This window comes from Chaetodon auriga, chromosome 4 (assembly GCF_051107435.1).
Source record: "Chaetodon auriga isolate fChaAug3 chromosome 4, fChaAug3.hap1, whole genome shotgun sequence".
Taxonomy (NCBI): Eukaryota; Metazoa; Chordata; class Actinopteri; order Chaetodontiformes; family Chaetodontidae; genus Chaetodon; species Chaetodon auriga.
The window spans coordinates 19,675,285-19,696,887 of NC_135077.1; the positions used below are offsets into that span (position 1 = coordinate 19,675,285).

General features: G+C 43.6%; 1 protein-coding gene across 6 annotated transcripts in view; it reads right to left on the bottom strand.

Moving 5' to 3' along the window:
* dclk2a (doublecortin-like kinase 2a) overlaps nt 1-21,603 on the bottom strand; it is a 39,620-nt gene that overhangs the window by 14,656 nt on the left and 3,361 nt on the right. For 4 of the 6 annotated variants that reach the window (XM_076729277.1, XM_076729275.1, XM_076729279.1 and 1 more), the window contains exons 2-4: nt 19,341-19,678; nt 2,335-2,464; nt 152-250 (exon numbers count right to left, since the gene is read on the bottom strand). In XM_076729277.1, coding sequence (XP_076585392.1) covers nt 152-250; nt 2,335-2,464; nt 19,341-19,678 — 567 coding nt within the window. The remainder of the gene's footprint in view (nt 1-151; nt 251-2,334; nt 2,465-19,340; nt 19,679-21,603) is intronic. The other 2 variants (XM_076729278.1, XM_076729276.1) reach the window with 1 other exon arrangement.

Consider the following 21,603-nt stretch of genomic DNA (forward strand, 5'->3'; position numbering starts at 1 on the left):
GTACTTAGATATTTTCACACGTTCAATGGAATAATTTGGAAGACTTGACCTTCAGAGTGTCTACTTATGAGTTAGCACATTTTCTACCTCCTAATTTAACTACACAGTTTCTAGACTCTGTATAGAGTGTGTGCACAGTCATGTGTGTTACCTGCACCAGGTGACTTGCTGCGTCGTGAAGGTCCGGGGCTCTTCGCCGTCCGGTTCGGAGTAGCAGAGCGGCTGTGGGACGACTTCAGCACTCTGCATTCTGGGGTGACAACGCGTTCAGGGTCACCATCGCATATATTAACCTTCCTCTACCAACAAACCTGTTCTCTCTTCTCAGTCACAGTTAAAGTGGCACAATTATGCCGAGCAAGCTGCTGTACCAGGAATATGGTCATGGAAATGTTATTTGTGTGGCATGAATTAATGAATGCTGATCTCATTTGATTATGGGGACCGAGAGGCAGCAAGAACAGGCAAACGGTGATTAGGCAACACAGATTAAAGAGCACAGAGCAAATAAATAACCTGATATTGGTTAGTTTTCAGAAATAAATCACAGCCGTCATTACTGATTGTTAAAAATATCAAACAGAGACTCACATCAAGATTTGGGACACACTACTGATGTCTTTTACTGTCAGAGCAAAGCAATTACAACAATTTGTGTTTTCCTCTGGAAAATAACATGTAGACTGAAATGATGATGGCACAGTGCTCACTATGAAAACATGAAAAACAGAAATGACAAGCTTTGTTTTTATGGTGTTGCTGCATGCCACAGCTGATTTTGTGGTGCTGCTGTGTAACAAAATGAGGGTGTGGGCGGTAAGAGATAGAGCGTAATGACAAAACCCACCCACAGAAGCACACCCACAGCGCAACTCTAATGTGCTGCCATGATATTTATCACCAGATGTGGTGCACATTTCATCGAGTGATTAAAAGGGGCTCTCAATATAGCACAAGCCCTTCCATGGTGTACACATGAGATCCCCCCAAAAAACAAATCTTTGTCTTTGATAACCCGTGGAGTGAAGACATCTGTCTCTAATTAAAGAAGATGCAGCATATATTCAGTTTAAGTTTTAATCTATTGGAGAGATGCAAGTCCACATACTCAGCTTTGAACATCTTTATATATTTAAGAAGATCTAACAGAAAGTGAACCTTCAGCATAAAACTTTAACATATTTCTGAGGGCGCAGGTAGCAATGGGCTGTTTTTCTATGTAATTCCTCTGTTTACACCACTGCAACATTAACTTTTGTGCCTTTTCGCATGATCTGTTGCGCAGGCCTTCTTTATTCTTTCCACGTTTCGACGGTGGAGTGTGTACTGCACCTATTTTGCAAAAGGAAGAGCAGCTTCTGTACCTTCAGCAGGAGCACAGAGTGTCTTTTTTGTTCTTTCAAAGACCTAATTCCTAAAAGTGGAGCACAGGAGTGTAAGTGGGCCGAAAGCTCCAAACTACCTCTGAATATGACCAATCCACCATCACTCATCCTCATAACAGTTAACACAGTGTGAGTTAGGAGCCTGCCTGTTGTTAGCTAACCTGAAAAAAATCTAACAGGATGTCAATACTGGATTGTCTCTATAATAAACTCTTTTTCCTTCCCACAAGGTTGTCCAATGCAGGGTGAAGCTCTGCATAGCTTTGACAGTGAATAGATCTGCTGGTTTAAAGAGGCCATATCCTGCCTGTGTGCTCTGCAACCTTTTTCTACAAGACAAATACTCAGAGGAAGTGCATTATATACTGTACGTACAGCTCATACAGCACAGAACAAGAACACAAAAGCAGTCACAGACGACATTTTCACTCAGACAACAAAGCACAGCCCCTTTTCTTTACCTGAATGTGTGTGTGGAAATGTGTAGTATCGACTTGTTTCTGTAGACTACTAAATCTACTGTATGTTAATACAGAAGCTCACTTTCCATGATCACAATCAGAACAACCTCAATTAATTAAGATTTTGGAAAGAGAATTCGACAAGAAAGGAGGATTTTACACACACACACACACACACACACACACACACACACACACACACACACACACACACTTCATATCCTGCTGTCCACTTCCTAAAGGAAAAGAGCATCGAAAGCACTAGTGAGGGAAGAATGGTGAAAAAAGACATTGAGGAAAACACACACACGCACACACGCACGCACGCACGCACGCACGCACGCACGCACGCACGCACGCACGCACGCACGCACACACACACACACACACACACACACACACACACACACACACGCACACACACACGCACACACACACGCACACACGCACACACAGACTGATGTTTAGTTAGTCTTAGTCAGGCCTACCAGTCATAAAGGCTGTGGAAGCCTTACCGCTGTGATCCAACACAAAGTCGTCCTGGGCATAGCGGTACTTCTCCGGTCCACACGCTATGAACACGTCATCATCCCCGAAGAAGTCCTGCAGGCAGGTAATCTGAAGGACGACAGGTGAGGAGGAAGAGAGAGAACGTTCAGAAGGGTAAAAATCCTCATTTAATCGTTTTGATATTCAGAAGCGGCAGAGAAAGAAGTGATCGGATCCTTTACAGAAGAAGAAAAAAATGCTCTGTAAGAGTTCTGCATCATTAACTTTATTTAGGTTTTTAAGTATTTTTATCAGAAAGTACCCTTTGAGAGGGAAACGTGCTTTCTGTAGGACTTTATTTCTGTGTCACCTGGTCAGCCACAAAGATACTAACATACACATACACATACACACAGAAACTACTACTACTGCACTTCTACTGATTGACAGTTGGTGGCAGTAATTTTGGCAAGAAACACCAAAGGTAAGGTAACTTTGTATACTTGGTTCAGCTGGAACTAGCTTAAATAGACTGTGTGGTAGTTCAACCTGCAGCATCATCTTTCATGAACATGTGCTCTGGATGTAAATCAGTCAGTTTGCTGCACAGCTTTTTAGCTGTACATGTCACAGTGGTATTTCTGGATATGAAATAACTGCTTCACTCTGTGCTCATTGAAATAGGCCAATTAAAATCAATCTGCGTGATGCATGCCGTACGGTGAGGCTGTACCATGTGACTCTGCGTGCGTCTGAGTGTGCAGCGCAGAGCGTAACAATGGGATGAAGGTCAAAACACCGTGACACCCAGAATACTGCAGAGTCATGGGAGGAAAGCAGTACTGTTAGTATTTGTGCCGCAGGGTCGTTTGTCTTGCTTTTTTTATTCTGTCTCACACTGTGATAGTCATTTTCTCTGCAGATCCAACCGCTTTTCCTTTCACACCCACGACCCACCCCTGGAGACGGAAACAGGAGTTACTTTTAAACTATACTGAGCTGTGCCCACACACACACACACACACACACACACACACACACACACACACACACACACAGAGATTATCCCTCTGTTGCTGTAGGTGGACAAGTAGGAAGACAAAGAAGGAAAAGATCCGCTCATTATCCCACCCCCCCACCACACACACAAGTGTACCCACACACTGCCAGACATATGCACTCTATGTACATGCACACACACACACACACTTGAAATTAGAAGAGGAGGAGGAGTACTGGATGGCTGAGGATTGTGGGCAGATGGATCCTCTGGGGGAGATGGGGGGCTGACACAGTGGGGGAAAGTGTGTGTGTGTGTGTGTGTGTGTGTGTGTGTGTAAGATGGGTATCAGAAGAACTGGTGGTCCAGAAAAGCTAAATGGCTCCTGAAGAGCACAAACAATCTGCACAGCAAAAAGAAGAGTGGAAGGCTGAGAGGAGAGGAAACAGAAGTGGGAGAGAGACATCTGACGACTAAAATAGCAAAAGTGGAGTCTTTAACACAAATAAATATACCGTAGGCCAGAGTTACACACTCATTAATAATAAATAAGACACTTCACATGACACTTCTGCATGTCCTACATTCAGACAGCATGAATTAAAAATGAAACAGGATGCAGTATCCATAACATGCTCATAAATAATCAAAAACGGTATTTCATGGCCCCCTTTGTCCAGTCTTTGAAACAAACTGATGTCCTCTTCACACGGCAGCAAACACACTGAATCAGTGAGACGTGTCTCTGTAACGTGTGTCCATACTGAGCTGTGGCACATTATCAGAGCTTTGACATATAGCTGGAGTGGATGCTGTTCTGAAGATGAGCTCTCACTCTGGAACTTGGCAGCTGATCGCCACGCCATACTGTCCGGGCACAGGTGTTAGAATCACCATGGTAACAACCCACATGGATTGTCCAACGTATGCGTCATAAATGGACTCCGGTGTAGTGCAAGCTATGATGGTGGAAGACAGATGATATTTCTCTATATTGACCTCTGACCTTAATCCACGCAACGCTTCCTCCGGTACATAGACTTGGTAGCTGATAACACTGTGCTGTATTTTTCCATCCACTCGTTCTGTGCTGGTATGGAGCACGGCAGTCAAGGACAATCAGACAGCAACACAGGGACTGTCTAAGCGGACACTGTCCCCTGGCAGGGAACCAACCCACCACCCAACCGTGATGACATCCAGTCAGAGGACAGGTCGAAGGAATAATCTGACATTTTATGAAATAGACTTATTTGCTTTCCTGCATACAGTTAAACATGAATATTGACACCGTCCCCATGTTTGTAAATATAAGGCTACAGCCAGCAGCTGGTTAGCTTAGCGTAGCACAAAGACTAGAAACAGAGGCAAACAGCTAGCCTTGCTCTGTCCAGCTATTATAAAAATGGAGGTCTATGTGCTGGACTACTTCTCATCCAGGCAAAGTAACTTCCTAGAGTTTCCTGTGGCTGCTCACAGCCAAAAAATAGTCCAGCTCATAGCCTCCGTAATACAATGAACTGTTGTTTTTCTATGGATTAAACAAAAAAGATGCATTGGTGTTACTTAGTGAGCGTTGAAGGTGCTAGTAGGAGGATCACTGACAGAGCCACAGTGGCTGTCCGGTCTTTGTGCTAAGCTAAGCTAGCCATCATAGCCTCAAAGTTAACATTAAGCATTAGCTTACATTAGCTGGCTTCATGTGCAGTATGGGCCTTCGCTAAGGGTCAATTACATTGATGTGAATTCCCAATCTGAACCCATGTCCTGACATCCCTTCATCAAGCTTATCCTGCTGTTGCCACAGGGCACGCTTGTCCTTGTCCCACCTGAGGCAACAGGCTTACTGTGAAGAACTCAGGGCTGAAATATTACACTTCTTTGTGGAGAAAGCCCCTGGATGTTTTCTCATTTACTTTCACCCCTGCACACACCTCTTTCTCTGCAAAGCTTGCACTGCTGTGGCCTGTGATAAAGTACTTGTCAGCTGGCCTGTGACGCCCAGGGGAATGCAGGGAAATGGAGACAAATGGCACCTGTATGGACACAGGTTTTAAAAGGCAAGACTGAAAGGAGGTCAGGTGATTGAGAAAGTCTGCTAAATGACAAAGCCTGTTAAATGACGGTGTTTTATCACAGACGCCCTTTTTAAAACTGTACTATCAATAGGAGTTAAGAACTGCTTTAAGCACAATCCAACAGCAGCTGAAAATCCTGTGTGTCAGTGCACCCTAACATCACTGTTAGGTGTGGTTGAAGGTACAACAAGGTACTTCTGACCACACCTCGGTATTTTCATTCCATAAACATTTGGCACATAGTGGCTTTAAGAGCACTTAATTGCTGGCAACTGATTGGCGTCCGTCTCATTCACCATAATGACGAGATGTTCTTGATAATCTCCCGAGCTCTCACTCACTTATGATTTGATCCCTCCAGCTACTCGCTGCTGTACTTGCTGTGTAGATGGATTTCTCCCTGCACCACCCCAGCTTCCTGCTGTTCTACTTTTTACTGCTATATCCAACAACAGCATCTTGCCTTCAATGCACCTCCCTGAAATGTACCTATATGTATATGTATGTATATGTGTGTGTGTATTTATGGTGAAAATGTGACCATAATATGGTGTTTCCCTTAAAAACAACTAAATCTCAGCACCAAAGTCTTTGGAGCAGAGAAGTGAAAGGAGTGTATGAATGTCAGACTGCATTGTCCATGTTTTTCTTTGCTCTTGTCAACCACTGGCAGGATAAACAGCCAATGGCACTCCATCGCCAGCACCGTCCTGCTAGGGCTTGTCTCAGCCAATCAGCGAAGTGAGCTCTTCGCAGGGTTCTGTATTGGCTGGGTGAAGTGTCTTGAGGGTAAACTGAAGTTTGCCCTCCAAGATGCGACAACCCCCCTCCTCTCATTTGTCTGACCTTCTCTTGCTCTCACCATCCGTCTGTGTGCCTGCTGTACTTTCTGCCCTGCTTAGCTTGGCAACAGGGGAAAAACATGGAGAGGGCTTCAAGATTGTACATATGAAAGTATCGAGGGGGTCACAAAGCCCTTACCTTTAAAACTTTAAGTCAAAATTAACACCCCTCCAAACAATGGTCATGGTCACGGATTCCTTAATAACCTTGGCTTGTAACAAATATAATAAGAAAGCTGTTTTGATTTTCAAAGCGTGAAAACAAACCAAAACATCTATTGTCTAAACGTATTGACACCATACACAGTATCAGTACACCACACTAGTTTTTTAGGGGAGGAAACAGCCTTCTCTTGGACTTAAATGAGGGCTCTGGTCCAAAAAAAACAATGTCACACAGCAGCAGGTGTTTAGAATTCAGGACAGAGGAAAAGCCCACAAATGGCCGACCAAGACACACACAAGAAAGTAAAGGCTCTGCTCGTGATGGCTGACAGGACAATGATTACAGTAATCACTGGTACGATCAGCCCTATTTACCTCCAAACCCCTAATTGCTGCTCGTCACCCTAAAAAAAGATCTCTGCCTCTTGGGGAAGGTCAGCATGCTCAGAAGACCTGCTGTTTTAAAGAACGAAAACCTTTCAGAGGAGACTAGATGTGCATTCTTTACACAAGCTTAAACTCTCACTGAAACTGTTACTTACTTGGAGATAGCTAGATGCCAATTAAGTTTGTCAGAGTGATGCTTAAGCTGAAGCCAGCCAGGTTATTAACTCTATTTGAACTCTTACTTACAGACAGAGGCCGCTTTCCTCTGGATTAGAACGGTAAACCTCAGGCACGTGTGACAGCCAAGACAAGGCGGCGGCGGCGGCGGTGGCGGCGGCTCTGGCACGCAAACGAGCAATGAGAAACCTAAGCTCATCATTAACGCACCACTGTGGATTCACTACCTTAGCTGCATTAACTATTAGCTACTAAATACTTCTCTCTCAACAAATTCCAGTTGCTTTCAGTCTCTAAAATGTTCAACTGCAACCACACAGATGTAAAAGAACCACCAAAGCACTGCTCAATGAAGGAACTAAAGAGGAAATTTCCTCAGGGCTTTCCTAAACAGGATTTCATTAATTCATGAGGCTCATTTTAATTGGAAACTCTTAAGGCAAAAGCACTACACAACAAAAGAAGCATGACTTCAAATTGACAGTTTCCCCACATTTGTAGACCAGTTCAGGGAAACTCCAAGGCAGAGCGGTGATCTCTGCCTCACACCAGCCAGTGGCAGGTTGGCCTCTAACACATTACACAGCTGGCTGACTGTCTCGCTCTTGCTCCCCCAAGTCATACTCACACAGTGAAAGAGAGACATTACAGTACACAACCTCAGGCTGTCTGAATGTGAGCGCTGAGCCCTTTATACTCAAATGGAGCTGTGCAAGAAGGCACTAAGAGAGTGGGAGTATCAGCCTAAACATGCACACACAACTTTCAGCCCAAATGAGCCTCAGTAGATTACCCCACTCATTTAGAAAGAGACATTTGCAGAATTGCTGAGGTGCTAAGAGATCCACAAGAGATGCATTAAATGTTGGTTTTGTTTCCAATTAACATGATACTCAGTCTCCAATTAAAAATCAACAATATTACTGCACTTAAAGTAGCTACTAGGCAATAAAAGCTCGAAATACAATACTGCAGTTCCAGCAAAACTCCCCAAAGTCTCACATTAACAACTCCTCAAATGTGACCAGTATTTCATGACTGTACTACTCAAATAAATAAATAACAAAAAATAATAAAGCTGTCTACTAACATAAACATCAACTCTGTTAAGCCAGGATTCACCTCAAGACAACTGAAAGAGCAGACACTGTTTGACATGCAAATGAAGCTCCACCATCAGTATCAAATAGGCGCTACAGTTGTCAGGATCACTTCGACATACAGCTCATGATCTGCCCCGCGCAAAAATATTCATCACGTTCATCAATCTGCCAGAACTTGCTGAGGGAATCAGGGCTTTTCTAGCATGATTAAACTCAAGCAGGCAAACAATAGTGTGTGGGCTGCGGTTTGAATGCTGGCTAACCGCAGCGTGATGTCAACTCTCCTGTTGGGAGAGTGAAAGGCCCGCTGCAAAGAATGGATGAGGGCCAGGCTTGGACAAAGACAACAAAACAAGTAGTTGAGATCACACAGCACACAATGGATGCCTTCCCCGTCTGTGGCCTCCACACGCTCTGCACGGCCGACAGCCCTGTGTCCCTCATGACACCCCCGCTCTCGGTCGGCCGCCGGCTTTTGTCAAAGCAGGGTATCATGGCAGCACTTGTGAAATGTGGAGGCACTTTTGCTTTATAAATGCAATGAAGTATGTACGTTTGGCTTATCAAGAGTGGAGTGTGTATGTTTGTGTGTGTGTGTGTGTGTGTGTGTGTGTGTGTGTGTGTGTGTGTGTGTGTAAGCCATCTGCTAGGAGAAGAAAGAGGGGTTCTGAATTTGCAGGTTTCTCCAAAGGCTGGACGGCAACCACATCACGCCAAAGCTTCATCTTTTTGACGTGCAGTGATTTAGTCTCCGTTAAGCTTTTAATTACTCAAGTTTATTTATGCAACCAAATATCACAGGGTTGCCTTTACAGTACAATACTGTTCGTTCATAGACCCTGAAAAGGACAAACATAAGACAGGGGAAGGTTCCCTCTTCCATAATGGACGGACAAGGAATAGGCACAGAAATAAGTAACTGTAGTACTTGATTAAAACTTTGATGAAACAGAAGCATAATATCAGGAATATACTGTGAATCAAGTGTAATTAGTTAATAGGACTTGGCCAGATTAGTTTTTAGTAACCAGATAGTATAACCAGCAAAATCAAAATGATTTAAATGAGCAGATTTTATTCTTGCATTGATTATATATGGTAGTATGCAGGCAAGTGGCAGTAACACTACTACAAGTATTACATATTCACATCACCAAAGACTACAAGGAATTCAGACTGAGAAGCTTGATTTGTCAGTGAGCCCAGAATAAACAATAGCATATCACTAAACCCAGCCACAAATATTCACAGTGGATGATGTCATCGCGCTGTGTCAGATGGTGCTGTATGCTAATGACAGGCAGAACAATAGGTGCGCATGCAAATTTCATGGCTGTTGACCTAAATGGTGGTGTTTAATCCAGACTTGGCCCTGAAAACAGCTCATGTCTGACAATCAGATGGAGCCCTTGTGCAGCCTTGACCCCAGTTAGTCAAAGAGGGAGACAGTTTTATTAATCTGTCCGTAACCGCCAGCAGGTTCCACTGTTCAGCCAGGAAGGCGTGCAAATGTCAACATACCATCCCCATCAATACGCTCACAGGGCGAGCAGAGTTCAGACACCTTAACGAATGTAAACAGTGCTGGCACGAGATAGCAGAGCAGCACGTTCCTGCTAACACATGTACTGTAAGACCGGGGCTGGTTTGGAGTATTGGAGCGTGTCATGTGAAACAATGCAGCGGTGCATCAGGCGTCACGCTAACCAAAATCCACCTCTCACACGTATGTCTTTGACCTCAAACCCCAGCAAACATGCACTATGACCTACAGCAGCTCGCTGTTATCTTAACGACATGTTGGTGGTCAAAGAGTTGCTGTTACTCTTACCTCTACTATCAGTGCTTCTACTGTATTCACAAAGCTGCTTTCACTTTGGAATGAACAGAACTTTTAACCTCAGAGACGGGGGCAGGACTGAGCTTGTCACTATGGAGTACATTATTTTAATGAACAGGCTTTCTTATCACACCCACAGGTTGATTAATAGGCAGTACACTGACTCACCCACGACTCTGGGGAGAGCAAATACTGGTGCCGTATCCACCAATCATGTAACGTGTTTCTGTGACTATCATACTTTGGAAACCAACAAACATTAAGGAAGTGATGAGCATACTGAACCGAACTGAGCAGATATTACTGAGGAAATGTTCAGCGCCACCTTCAGGATGTCAAAGTCCTTCATCCCCTCTGCAATCCGGCTGCTCAGTTCTTAATAGCCTTGAGAAGAATGCTTTTTATGGCTTCATCGATTTGTTTTCGTAATTGTTTTCATTCAATTCCAAAAAGTGATGATTCAACAAAGACTATATGTTTAATGTTTCACCTCATGAGCTTCATTGATTTTTGTAAATCTGCTTATTGTGAATCTGATGCAGCAACACGTTTCACAGACTGAGAAAGATGTGGAACACTCCAAAAACACCTGTTTGGAACATTCCACAGGTAAACAGGCTCATTGGTAACAGGTGAGAGGATCATGATTGGTTATGAAAGGGGCATCCTGGAAAGGCTCGAGCGAGGTTCACCACTTTGTGAACACATGATTGGATAAAGGAGATCACGACATGTTTTCTGGGCGCAAAAATGCATTTGATTGTGTTTTGCTGTTAACTGAAAAAAAGTGAAAAGCTGCAGAAATGCTCACAAACAGGGACGAGTCACCACAAACATCACACGTGGATGTTGGTCTGCACTTTTTCATTTACTGCACCGTTATCTGCAAAAAGCAGCATACAGGAAGAAAGAAGAACTGTGCGTATTTAAGTACAGTTTGTCGGGTGTAGTCCAGCCTGCCTGCCTGCTGCGTCTGCCTGCAGCATGGCGCCACATTCTTTGTGCCCTGATAAGCTGCTGCAGTGTCGAGACCTGCGAGTGACCTTTGTTTGTTATGTGCCCTGTACGAATGCAGAAGCACTGCTGTTTTCCTTCCTTTGTGAAAAAAAAGTCAAGACAGAGAAGCAGAAAGAAAAGTGGTCGAAACATCAAACAAGACAATCAGTTTGCTTTATGTAACTGAAGCAGCATGAATTTCTCTCATTGCTTATGTAGGTTTTTCAAGATGTACAGTGACTGCATCTTGAATTCATTACGACAGAAACAATACGTCCATGTAACTACTGCAAAAATGTAAACAGAAATTACATCTGAGCAGGCTGTCCAATTATCAGTGCGCTGTTCCATTTCCTGTCTCCTTCCTCAGTTTGCTGTGTGTACTGAAAAGGCCTTTAAAGATTTCAGAGACGAGCATTTCAGCCCTTCCTGCAGCTGAGCGGTCTGAATGGTCCAGGTCTGTTTCCAGCCCCTGGCTAATGGGCAGACTGACTGTCATCCTGATAACATCACTGAGCGAAAAGGATTGTGAAAAGCAAACGTACTTCAGGATTTTCAGGCAGATGTTCTCGGAGAGAGGAAAACAATGTTCAACTTCTCTAAACGTAAAGTCAGTACAGAGCAGAGACCTGAGGCATATCTCCACATGCTGTTTCTGAAAAGATCATCTGAGCCAACGCACATACAGTACCCTCTGACTATCTCTGTAATAAATGCAAAAATGCAAATAAATTCAGTACACCAAGCTCTTCTCCAAAACTCTCTGTGAAAGACAGACACTCCTAATGGCACTGATTTGCATGATCAAGTGAGACAGACGGGCAGCGTGGACACTGTTTGCTGCAGATAGAAGGAGCAGAGATAAACAGTCTTATCCTTTATGTTCATGCAGACTGTCACTGCCACTGCAGCTGCAGCTGCCACTGCAAACTGAACCCACAAGATGTTTGTTCAGGGGGCTACGTGGAGGACAGGCACAACATCTGGGTCTTAAACCACTGTGTATGAAGTGTACGCCACTGAAAAAGGGCCTTTAAATCGTCATCATTAACATGCTTCAATTTACAACGCATTTAGGATTAACACATTCTCCAATCAATACATGCGTCACTTCTGCATTCAAGCCATTTTTTGCCCTCGACCTTTGCGAATGTCAGATCAAATTTAAAGATCGATTATTCACTCACACCACCCACTGAGGGTTTATCCGTGGAAAAACAGGATTTCCGCTTATCGCTGCGCACCACATCGATCAGTAATGTTTTAATAGCAGTACCACCCACTGACTATCTTTTCTCACTTGTTATGTGTCGGGGTCACAGAGGGCTGACAGCCACGTTGGGCAAAAGGCAGACGGAAACCCTGGAGAGCATCCAGTTGTTGCACTGGTGTAATAAGAAAGGTCACGAAATGGTCAATGATTTGTCCTCAGTTATCTGGTCATGGACTCTCTGTTGATGGAGCTGACGCTGGATTTAGATATGACTCAGACACGTCCGTGAACCCAAAGCTGCCAGTCAGAAACAGTAGTCCACGTTGCATCCTCTCCTCCATCAACGTATTCGTAAGCACATTTGAAGCATTAAAGGCTGATGGAAATGGCAAATTTTGAAAAAATGTACTCAAAAGCACTTAATCGGAGATGGAAACACCTTCTTCAAATAAGTTCTGATGTAGAAACCTTTAGCTCACACGACTGGTCAGCCGTTTCTGCTGTGAGAGAAGAGGAGGAATGTCATATTTCTGTTGTGTTTTCTATATTGTCTTTCAGAACTGGTGCCAACGATGCATTCATTCGCTGATTTTCTCAAAATTCGGTTAAAATTTGCACTTTCATTCAGATGGACACTCAGCTTCTGTCTATAGAAAACCATGAATGTGGCCAAAAACACACTTCCTAAACTTGCAAAGATTATGTAACTGAAGGGTGAATGTAGAACTGATTTTGTGTGTAATCACGGCAAACAGAAGTGGCTGTCAGCTGCTCTGCACAGTGGGATGAATAGCCGGGGTGGTGAGACGGGGGGAGAGGCAAACGGGCACTTGATGACTGGACTTGGGGGTTGGGAAATAAGCTAGTGATGATTCACCCTTCAGCATCTCTCTGTAGCAGCCGCCCTCCTCTCCTGCCCTTCACACCTTCTGTCTTTTCTCAACACATTTCTGTGTTAACCACTCTGAGGCCACAGCGGCCTCGATGTGACGAGGCGTCGTCAGGTCGGCTGCAGCCTGTTGGTGGTTTACAGTACTGACACAGGATGATCTGCTGCAGCGGAGGAATGAAGGCAGAATACTGTCAGGACTGCTTGTCGGACAGTTGAATAGCTTCAGAAACACATCAGATTTGGAGCGAGGGGTTTGTTGCTGTAACTCACGCCGTGATTGGCCTGTGTGAAGGCGAAAAACGGCCAAGCTTTGAACATCTCTCTCCTTCTGTTTTATCACACGGACCCTCTCCTCTTTTACACCATTTCTATGGTTCCCCTCAGTCTTTTCTAAATGTTTTCTACATAAAAAAGACGACTTAGCAAGTACTGGGCCGCTAACTGTTCCCTCAAACTAATGAATGCATCGATTAAACAATAAAAGACGGAGAAATCTTATTTTCTGCCTGCCCAGTCAGCTTTGAGATGTAAAACAGGGTTTTCTCTCAAAAGCAGCAGCTGATTCTGCTGGCCCTGATAACCAACATCTACAATTAGCATTCAGCCTGAAGAGCAGCTCTGAATGGAGGAGGGAGAGCGGACAGAGACGGAGTTTGTAAGCACGCTCGCTCACAAGTGTACGTCCCTGAAAACACACACACAAACACACACACCTGACAGCTGCACTTTAACCCTCCCTTCCAGCGCGTAGGTCTAATTATCCGGTGGTGGCCGGGGCCCTAGTGGGGGGGGGGCTCTGAGTGCATGTGTGTGCGTGAGTATCAGTGGGAGGGGGCTGCAGCGCCTGCAGACTGGGTGGCTGAGACCTGTGATTTGATTTTGGAGGAGCAGATGGCAGGATGCTGCTGGAAGGCATTTGGAGCATGTGTGTTTGTGTGTTTGTGTGTGTGTGTGTGTGTGTGTGTGTGTGTGTGTGTGTGTGTGTGTGTGTTTATGGGTGTATAAGTGAGTGAAGAGCCCCATTTTTGAGGACTGAAAGTAAAGCTTTTTTATAGAATCTATGGGGCTTTGTTTAAAATGGTATGCTAACATTTGATGCTCATAACTGCTAATAGACAACAGACCCCTAAAACAAAGCACTGATACATAAAGCAAAGATGAACACCACTTTTGACAATAGAAAGCATTGTGGTATGTCAAAGAGATGATTTGTGAATACATATGACTTTAAAATACTTCACATTTTGTATTCCTTTACTTTTGCAGGCGGGGTGGAGACTACAGGCCATGTTTGAATATATATTGTGTATTTCTTTTTTGGGGGGAATATAGAGATTCATAAACCAGGCTTTTGATATAATGCATGTGCACTGACGTATTTAATTTCCCTGAATCTAGTCGTTGCAGTATCCACTTAGTCACCAGTCTATCAGCATATAAACATAGAAATGGGGTGGAAAAAAAATTAGAAACCTTTCAGTATAACTTAATGCAGTTCAACAGCACCACAAGCTACAACCTCCAAAATTACCATGCAATGAAATCATTAACAACTAGAACACTTAAAACATAAGCACAACATTATAACCTTCATGAAGGTTAGAGTCATTGCAGAGCTGCTGTATTGAACTGCATTAGTTTGAGCGAGGTGTACCCAATAAACTGGCCACTACATGTTCAAACATTTGACTTGTTGCAGAGGGATCAGACACCAAAGCCAGCCTCTACTGATAACAGACATGTGACTCAACTAAAACGGTGATGATTTCAATTCACAGCACACACTGCCCATGGTACGACCTCGTCACAGTTCAGCCAATCAGCACAGAGTAATGTGGAGCATCTGTTTCCTTCCACACTGATCTGAGGTCATTTTCAAATGCAATGACAGCAAGGAGCTGCTGGACAGCAATTTTTCTACACTTTTGATGGAGCCCCCCTCGCCGCCCGTCCAGGTGCTGTAAGCTAATTATACTCTGGAACCTGAAACTGATATCAGATTGGTGGTTTGATGGCAAACAAGCTTCCCCAAACGTCAGCGTTCTTTTAATGGGAACTGACACTACGAGATGCCCTCCTTCACTACAGCCAAGATATGCATTTATTGTTCTCACACCAACACTGCTGCAGTCCTTTACCCAAGGACACACGTTTATGACTTACGGTGCATGTTGATGCTGTCGAGTGAAACCCACGCATCTCCAGTTTTGGATTTGGAATTTTTCCGTCTTCCTTCATAAGCTGAGAAAATTATCCTAATAAACCATTTGGATAAGCAGGAAAATACCAGGTCAGTTTTTTGTAGCTCATGCAAATTTGGTGTTTTGGAGATACATGATTTTCACAGAATAGAAACAATGTGGGACTCTGCCTGTAACGTGTGTAGCTACCAGTATGGCACCACTCAGGATGTGAAAAGAGGCTTATCGGGGTGGAGAGGCTCCATGACAGAGGGCTCCACACACGTCAAGCTTGTCAGATTACTGAGACATGTTTGGTCTGGGAGAGTGTTAGCTCCTCGCGAAGCGGGGCGGGGGGTGTTAGAGGACAACAGAAAGTGAAAAGATTAAAGTTAATGCTTTTCCATTCAATTCTCTGAGTCGTCAGTATTTAGAAAAAAAAGATTATGTTGTTAGATTTAAGAGTTTTGCACTGGGAATTTAAAGAAAGCACTTTCTGACTTTGACATTTAAACTGATCTGACTTCTATTATCATGGACAGGATACTGTCAGGTGTCCAGCTCTGGTCTCAGGATCAGGTTACAGGCTTAATGGGTTAAACCTCAGAATTAGACTCTTAATTTAATTCAGAGACAGTCCCGTTGAAGCCAAGAGAGGAAGATGAATCTAAAGCAAACAGCCCTTTTCTAAATAGTGAATCAGACATTATGGCAAAAACCCACTTGCTGTCTTTCCAGAGTCTGGCTGCTGCTGCACTGGCAGATGGGACTAAAACACCAAACGCTGTTAGGTGAGTACTAACATCTGCTGAAAGGAATATTCTCACCTGTGAGGAAGTCATTTGCTCCAAAGCGCCATAGCATCTTTAAGAGTAACTAACAATTCAGAGTTTCAGGTTAGATGACAAAGCTGAAAATCTACATCATCTCACTTCTCAAGCACGGTCTAAACAAACTACACTGGCATCGTCCACAAAGACACCAAAGTACAGGATACTGCTGGAAGGAACCTCCATACAAGTGAAGCTCAACGCCTCCAGTTTGATAAATCTAAAACAATGCTTCCCTTGTCCGACTTTGACTTCCTAAATATACAGAAACAACTGGAGTGCACTGTTCATTTAATGGTGGAGAACTCTGGATGGATGGATGGATTTCTGCTTTAGCAGAGAGAACGAATCATCTATCAAAGGAAGCTAAAAAAAGCTGCTGTAACTCATGGCTGATGTGTTCATCAATAAACACTGAATATCTAAGGAAGCTACATGACACACTTGTCAGCGTGACATCTGTAATGTATGATCCCAAAAGACTGCGTAGTACACGTCCTAAATCACAACTATAAATGATTTAAAATCAAAACAGCTACGAAGAAATCACTCACTGAATCCACTGCACCGTAAATATTGAACATTATGTAAATGAGGACAATCTGCGCCGATTCATTTTGAAAGAGCAAGGGTCAAAGGGGAAAATCCAACAGTTGACCGACCAATGGTGTACCTTCGGACAGGCTTTATTTTAGAGGGAAGGCCCATTTCTGCTGCACTCCAGCCTAAAATACATCAAAATATAGCAGCAGAAAACATTTTTTCTCATGATATGCATACAGGTCATTCATTACTCAGGTATCACACCAATCATAAACATAATAGCATCTCTTTGCAAGGGTTGAATGAGGATCTGGATGGACGGTTCACACTGAACCCCACTGACAGACGCTCCATGACAGCAGATATTCCAGAGCCCTCAGTTTTAGTTTCACCACTACCAAAAACTTTACAACCTGTAACAAGTTACCACAGTCTGACAGACTGAAGCTGCCTGGCTGAAAAACCCAAGAGGAGGTTAAAGGAAGGGTGCGCCCTCTTAATCTGCCTATAATAATATGCCACCCTCTTCTCCACATAGGTAACAACTGGACAGCCAGGACGACTGGGTGGGCATCGCAAATGTTTCACAAGCAGTTACTGCTCTTAAATACACCCCATAAGTCTAATGCAACATTCCTCATGGCAATCCAGAGGGTGAAATGCCTGGAAAGAACAGCTGGTCTGCATGGCTGATCTACTAGAGATGGAAATAGAGACACATCAAGGCATTATGTCACAGATAAGGGACTGAGTTCATCACAGCGGAGAATCTATCAGGATTCTTACAAGACGTACTCACATGTGCAGCTGTGGATGATGCATTTATGAGGAGATATTTGATTTTACTGCCATGTTTTTGAACGCACCAATCCCTGACATTATTCACCGTCTGTGTAAAGCCATGTCTCCCCATCCAACCACGTTTGCTATAAACAAAGATGGAAACTTAGTCTTCGATAGAAATACACATAATAGAGGCAACTGATTAGCGGGACAGCTAACTGTTGAGGGCTACTGGTATTTGGCAAAAGTCTCATTCATCTGATCTCCACTTCTAAATCACACTCCTGATCAGGCATGAAATTCTAGACCGAGATAACGCAAGTAAACAAGATGATGCGCTGTTTCGTAATCGTAACAAGTCATTAGAAACTGTGCTGGCCTGACAGAAACGATGCTGGGCTGACCCTGTCAGAGGTCATCACTATTCTCATGAGTCATTTGTCTGGACTGTCCGGTCCAGAAAGACTCCTGTCTGCTCACAGGAAGCAAACATCAGCTGGCTTTGCTGTCAGACATTCATCAGGACATTCAGTCGATCAATGATGAAATAACCAAAATCGTCTATCTGTGGAACTGTAGATAAAAAAATACACAGTAGTTCAATCCCACTGAAAATGAAACAATATTTGATCTCAGTTAGCATTAACATAGATGGATATGGAGTTCCACAAAAGTTGCCATTTCTGTCTCGTTTGGCATCTCGTTGACATCTTAACCACATGCTTTCACTGCTACACTGACAGTAAACAGACAAATTAGCCCTGAAATCCACCGACTACACCAGCATGAACACTTGAAATGTCCCACAGTGCATCACAGTCACTGTAGCTTCATGTGAAGTAAAACAAATCAGAAGTCATTTAAGGCCATTTGAGGCCCGCTGTCTGTGATGTGGGAGCATCTTTAATTTTGACTGAAGCGTCTTTCAGCCAGACTTAAATTTACTAATCTTGGCAAAGTCATTCACTTTTGTATTCCACGTTCCTGGCAGATATTTACACAATCTTAAACCTTCAGTCTGTCATCAGCCTGGGGTCTGTTTAGTGTCTTTGGTTAAACTGGTGAAAATTCTATCAATTTATCTGTGCACTCATCTGTTTTGGGTTACAATATGTTTATGTTTGACCCTGTGAGGTATTATGCAGACATCTTAACTGCATTTCAGCCTCACACAGGCCCTCGACCCTCCCAGAGGTGTAAGACGTAAGGTCACCAAGCTTTTAAACACTGATTTTTGTAGACTTGCTTTTTTTGTAATATTTTTTTCTTAATCCCATTTCTCGAAACCCCTTTACCCATTTTAAGTTAAACAACTCTGTGAGGCGAGAGTTAAAACAATATAATTAATAATAATAATCATCTAAGACTTCTCCCAGATGAGACGTTGTCACATAAATCTTTATGATTAGGAGCACCATGTGCTCGAGCTCACCTCATCTCATAGCACCAGGGACCTTCAATGAGATTTTCAGATGGAAACATTACTATATATGTGTCCCAGATGGATAGGATTATAGCAAAAACAGTCTCACACGGCTTAATAAGGGTGGATGAGTTACGGAGGAAACTATACTGATGGATATGGCATAAGGCCTGAACTCTAAAGTGTATTCATTAGTGCCTTGTTGAAATAATTGTGGCGTGTAATTATGTATGGATGATTAAATGGGGTGTAATTACCTCGACTGCTGACACAGCTGAAGCCTATAAATCACAGCAGTTTTTGGAGATAAAGCCTTTGGCTAAAAAGCTCAGCCTAGCAGTTCCATCTGGTTTTCGTGTGCACATCATCCGATCTCGTCTTACTGAAAACAATGCAGTTAACTCCCTCCAACTGTCATGTATGTTGTTTGTAAGTAGTTTTAGTCGATGTGTTTGTGCATATTGGCAAGAACAAGGATATCACCTTTCACCGGTTTTGCATGAGTTTGTTTGGTCCTTACAACTAAAACACACATGTATCACAGCAGACTCACCTGCTTGCCCTCCAAAGTGTACAGTCTCCTCACAGCTCCAGAGTCCAGCTTGATGGCATCGGTGATGTCAGTGAGCACCTGATCGAAGGAGTGTGCCGTCTTCTTATTGAGCAGTATACGTACTGCCTTGCGGGGTTTGACTCCGCTGCGAATGACCGTGACGAGCTTGGGCTTGATGAAGTCCTTGGCCTCGCGCTGCAGCTCGCTCCTCAGCGGGATGAGAGAGGAGAGGGAGCGCGACGTGCTGGTCTTGCTGCCCACGGACCAGTTGGGGTTGACGTTCTTGGTGTAGTCCACACGCCGGAAGGGTTCATTTGAAGCGCAGACATAACTTTCACCTGCAGAAAGAAACAAGTTGGTAAAAGCGAGAGTTAAAACATTAATCTCTATAAAAACGTATCCACACCAGATATTTAAAATAGAACACACCCTGCTCACACAAGATGTCAGAATCCACCTCACATGTACGGAATGCACCATAAAATATTCCGTCCACATGAGGCGAACAAAGAGTTAACATTCCTGAGTTGAAACAAAAAGGCACGTTGAGAGGCCAGGCCGGAATAACGCAGTCCTCTCTCCCTTTCAGCTGCTGAGCTGCTGCACTGGCCTTCCTCCAAAGCAAAGCATTTCATTTTATCTGCCAGCATTCCATTCCTACAGTTAACACGCAAATGTTTCCCCTCAAGAACAAAGTCATGTGACAAGTCCAGGGGCTTGGCCGGTAAGTGAAAACCCGACAAGAATGTCTGGTAATTGTTGTGAAGGCTGAGTGTTGGATGAGAAACTCAACGCTGAGATGGAGAGAGTGACATACATTCCTGTCGTGCTAGATTCGTCACAAAAGCACGCGTCCACAAACACGTCAGGAAACGTGTTAGAAAGTTTACAGACACCCACCGTCTGTCAGTGAAGATATTTATAGGGCTGGAGGAAAAGGATCTTCACGTATCTGCTGGTAAATAGTTAATTTTTTATGGACTGAGAGTCTAATCCAATGCATGAATTTTTTGTTATCTGATGTGTGTCAAGATAAACGAATCGAGCTGCAGTGTAAGAAGGCCATATGAGACGGTGCGTCCCACGATACCTGGTTTTATTAAGCTTGCAATTAACCAAAGGCTAATTAAAAGGCTAGGGCACAGCTGGGGGGACTGAGCTATGGCTGGAAAACTAACACAAAACATAACCAGAGCTGTCATTTATCTGGAGGACAGTGGCAGAATACTGAAATGCCCTCAGATGGTGACTGGTGACAAGTCTATTCCCTGAGGTCCAGGGATCTCAGGTGCAGCATCCCTCAGTGACGTGGGGGGAGCCCCAGCCACCCGTCACTGGCTGCTGTCCTCATGTGGACGACAGATGAGGTCAACCTTAACAGAGCTGTCTAACCAGTCCGGAAGCTTTTACTGCAGTGGTCACACAGCTGTCGCCAATGTAAAACCCGGGCGATGGCAGTAAATGGGAATCATAAAACAGTGTTCATTTTACAGGAATATAAAACCATCATCACCAAAAACAATGAGGTGACCTCATGATCTAATGACGTTTGGTGCATGTGCAGTCTACTGTTTGCTGACATAGTGTTGAACACTGTAGTAAAATGAATTGGACCAGTATAGCCAGCACACTAGTATTCAAACGAGTCATCCTATTGGCATGGGAACTGTTCGGTCTTAATCTGCTGCTAGGTAAAATTTGTACCAAAAATGTCAAATTTGTCAATGTCCTGTTTGCTCTCCATCCAAGAAACCTACAGAATACACAGGACGAGTATTATCAAGATACCAGCTCATCTATCCATCAAGCTTACATCCATGATGCAGCTGAGTGTTAGCCTGGAGCCATTTTCAAATTAGCCACTCAAAATAAGATATTCAAGAATAATCACGAAAGAGAGGCTTGTAAAACTGTGAATTTATGAAGCACTGAATTATTGACCAGATAACAAATCAAAATAGTTTAATGCTGAGATTCGGCAGGGAATAACAAATCTCAGTGATTTCTTGATAGGCATCATCAAATAAAAACAATGCTTTTAAAAAGACAATGAAAACCTGACTTCTTTTATTTTATGTGAGTATTTTCTTTATAAAATTTGGTATTTAATTCAGCCTCAGAGTTCAACAGTCAGCTAGTCCTGGAGGCTAAATTACAACAATACTAACACAGAGGCTAGGACTAGACTAGACTAATCATTGGATGGTTTTTCCACACAGCAGTTCAACAGGACTCTTCCATGGGCTCCAGTCGGACAGCTATA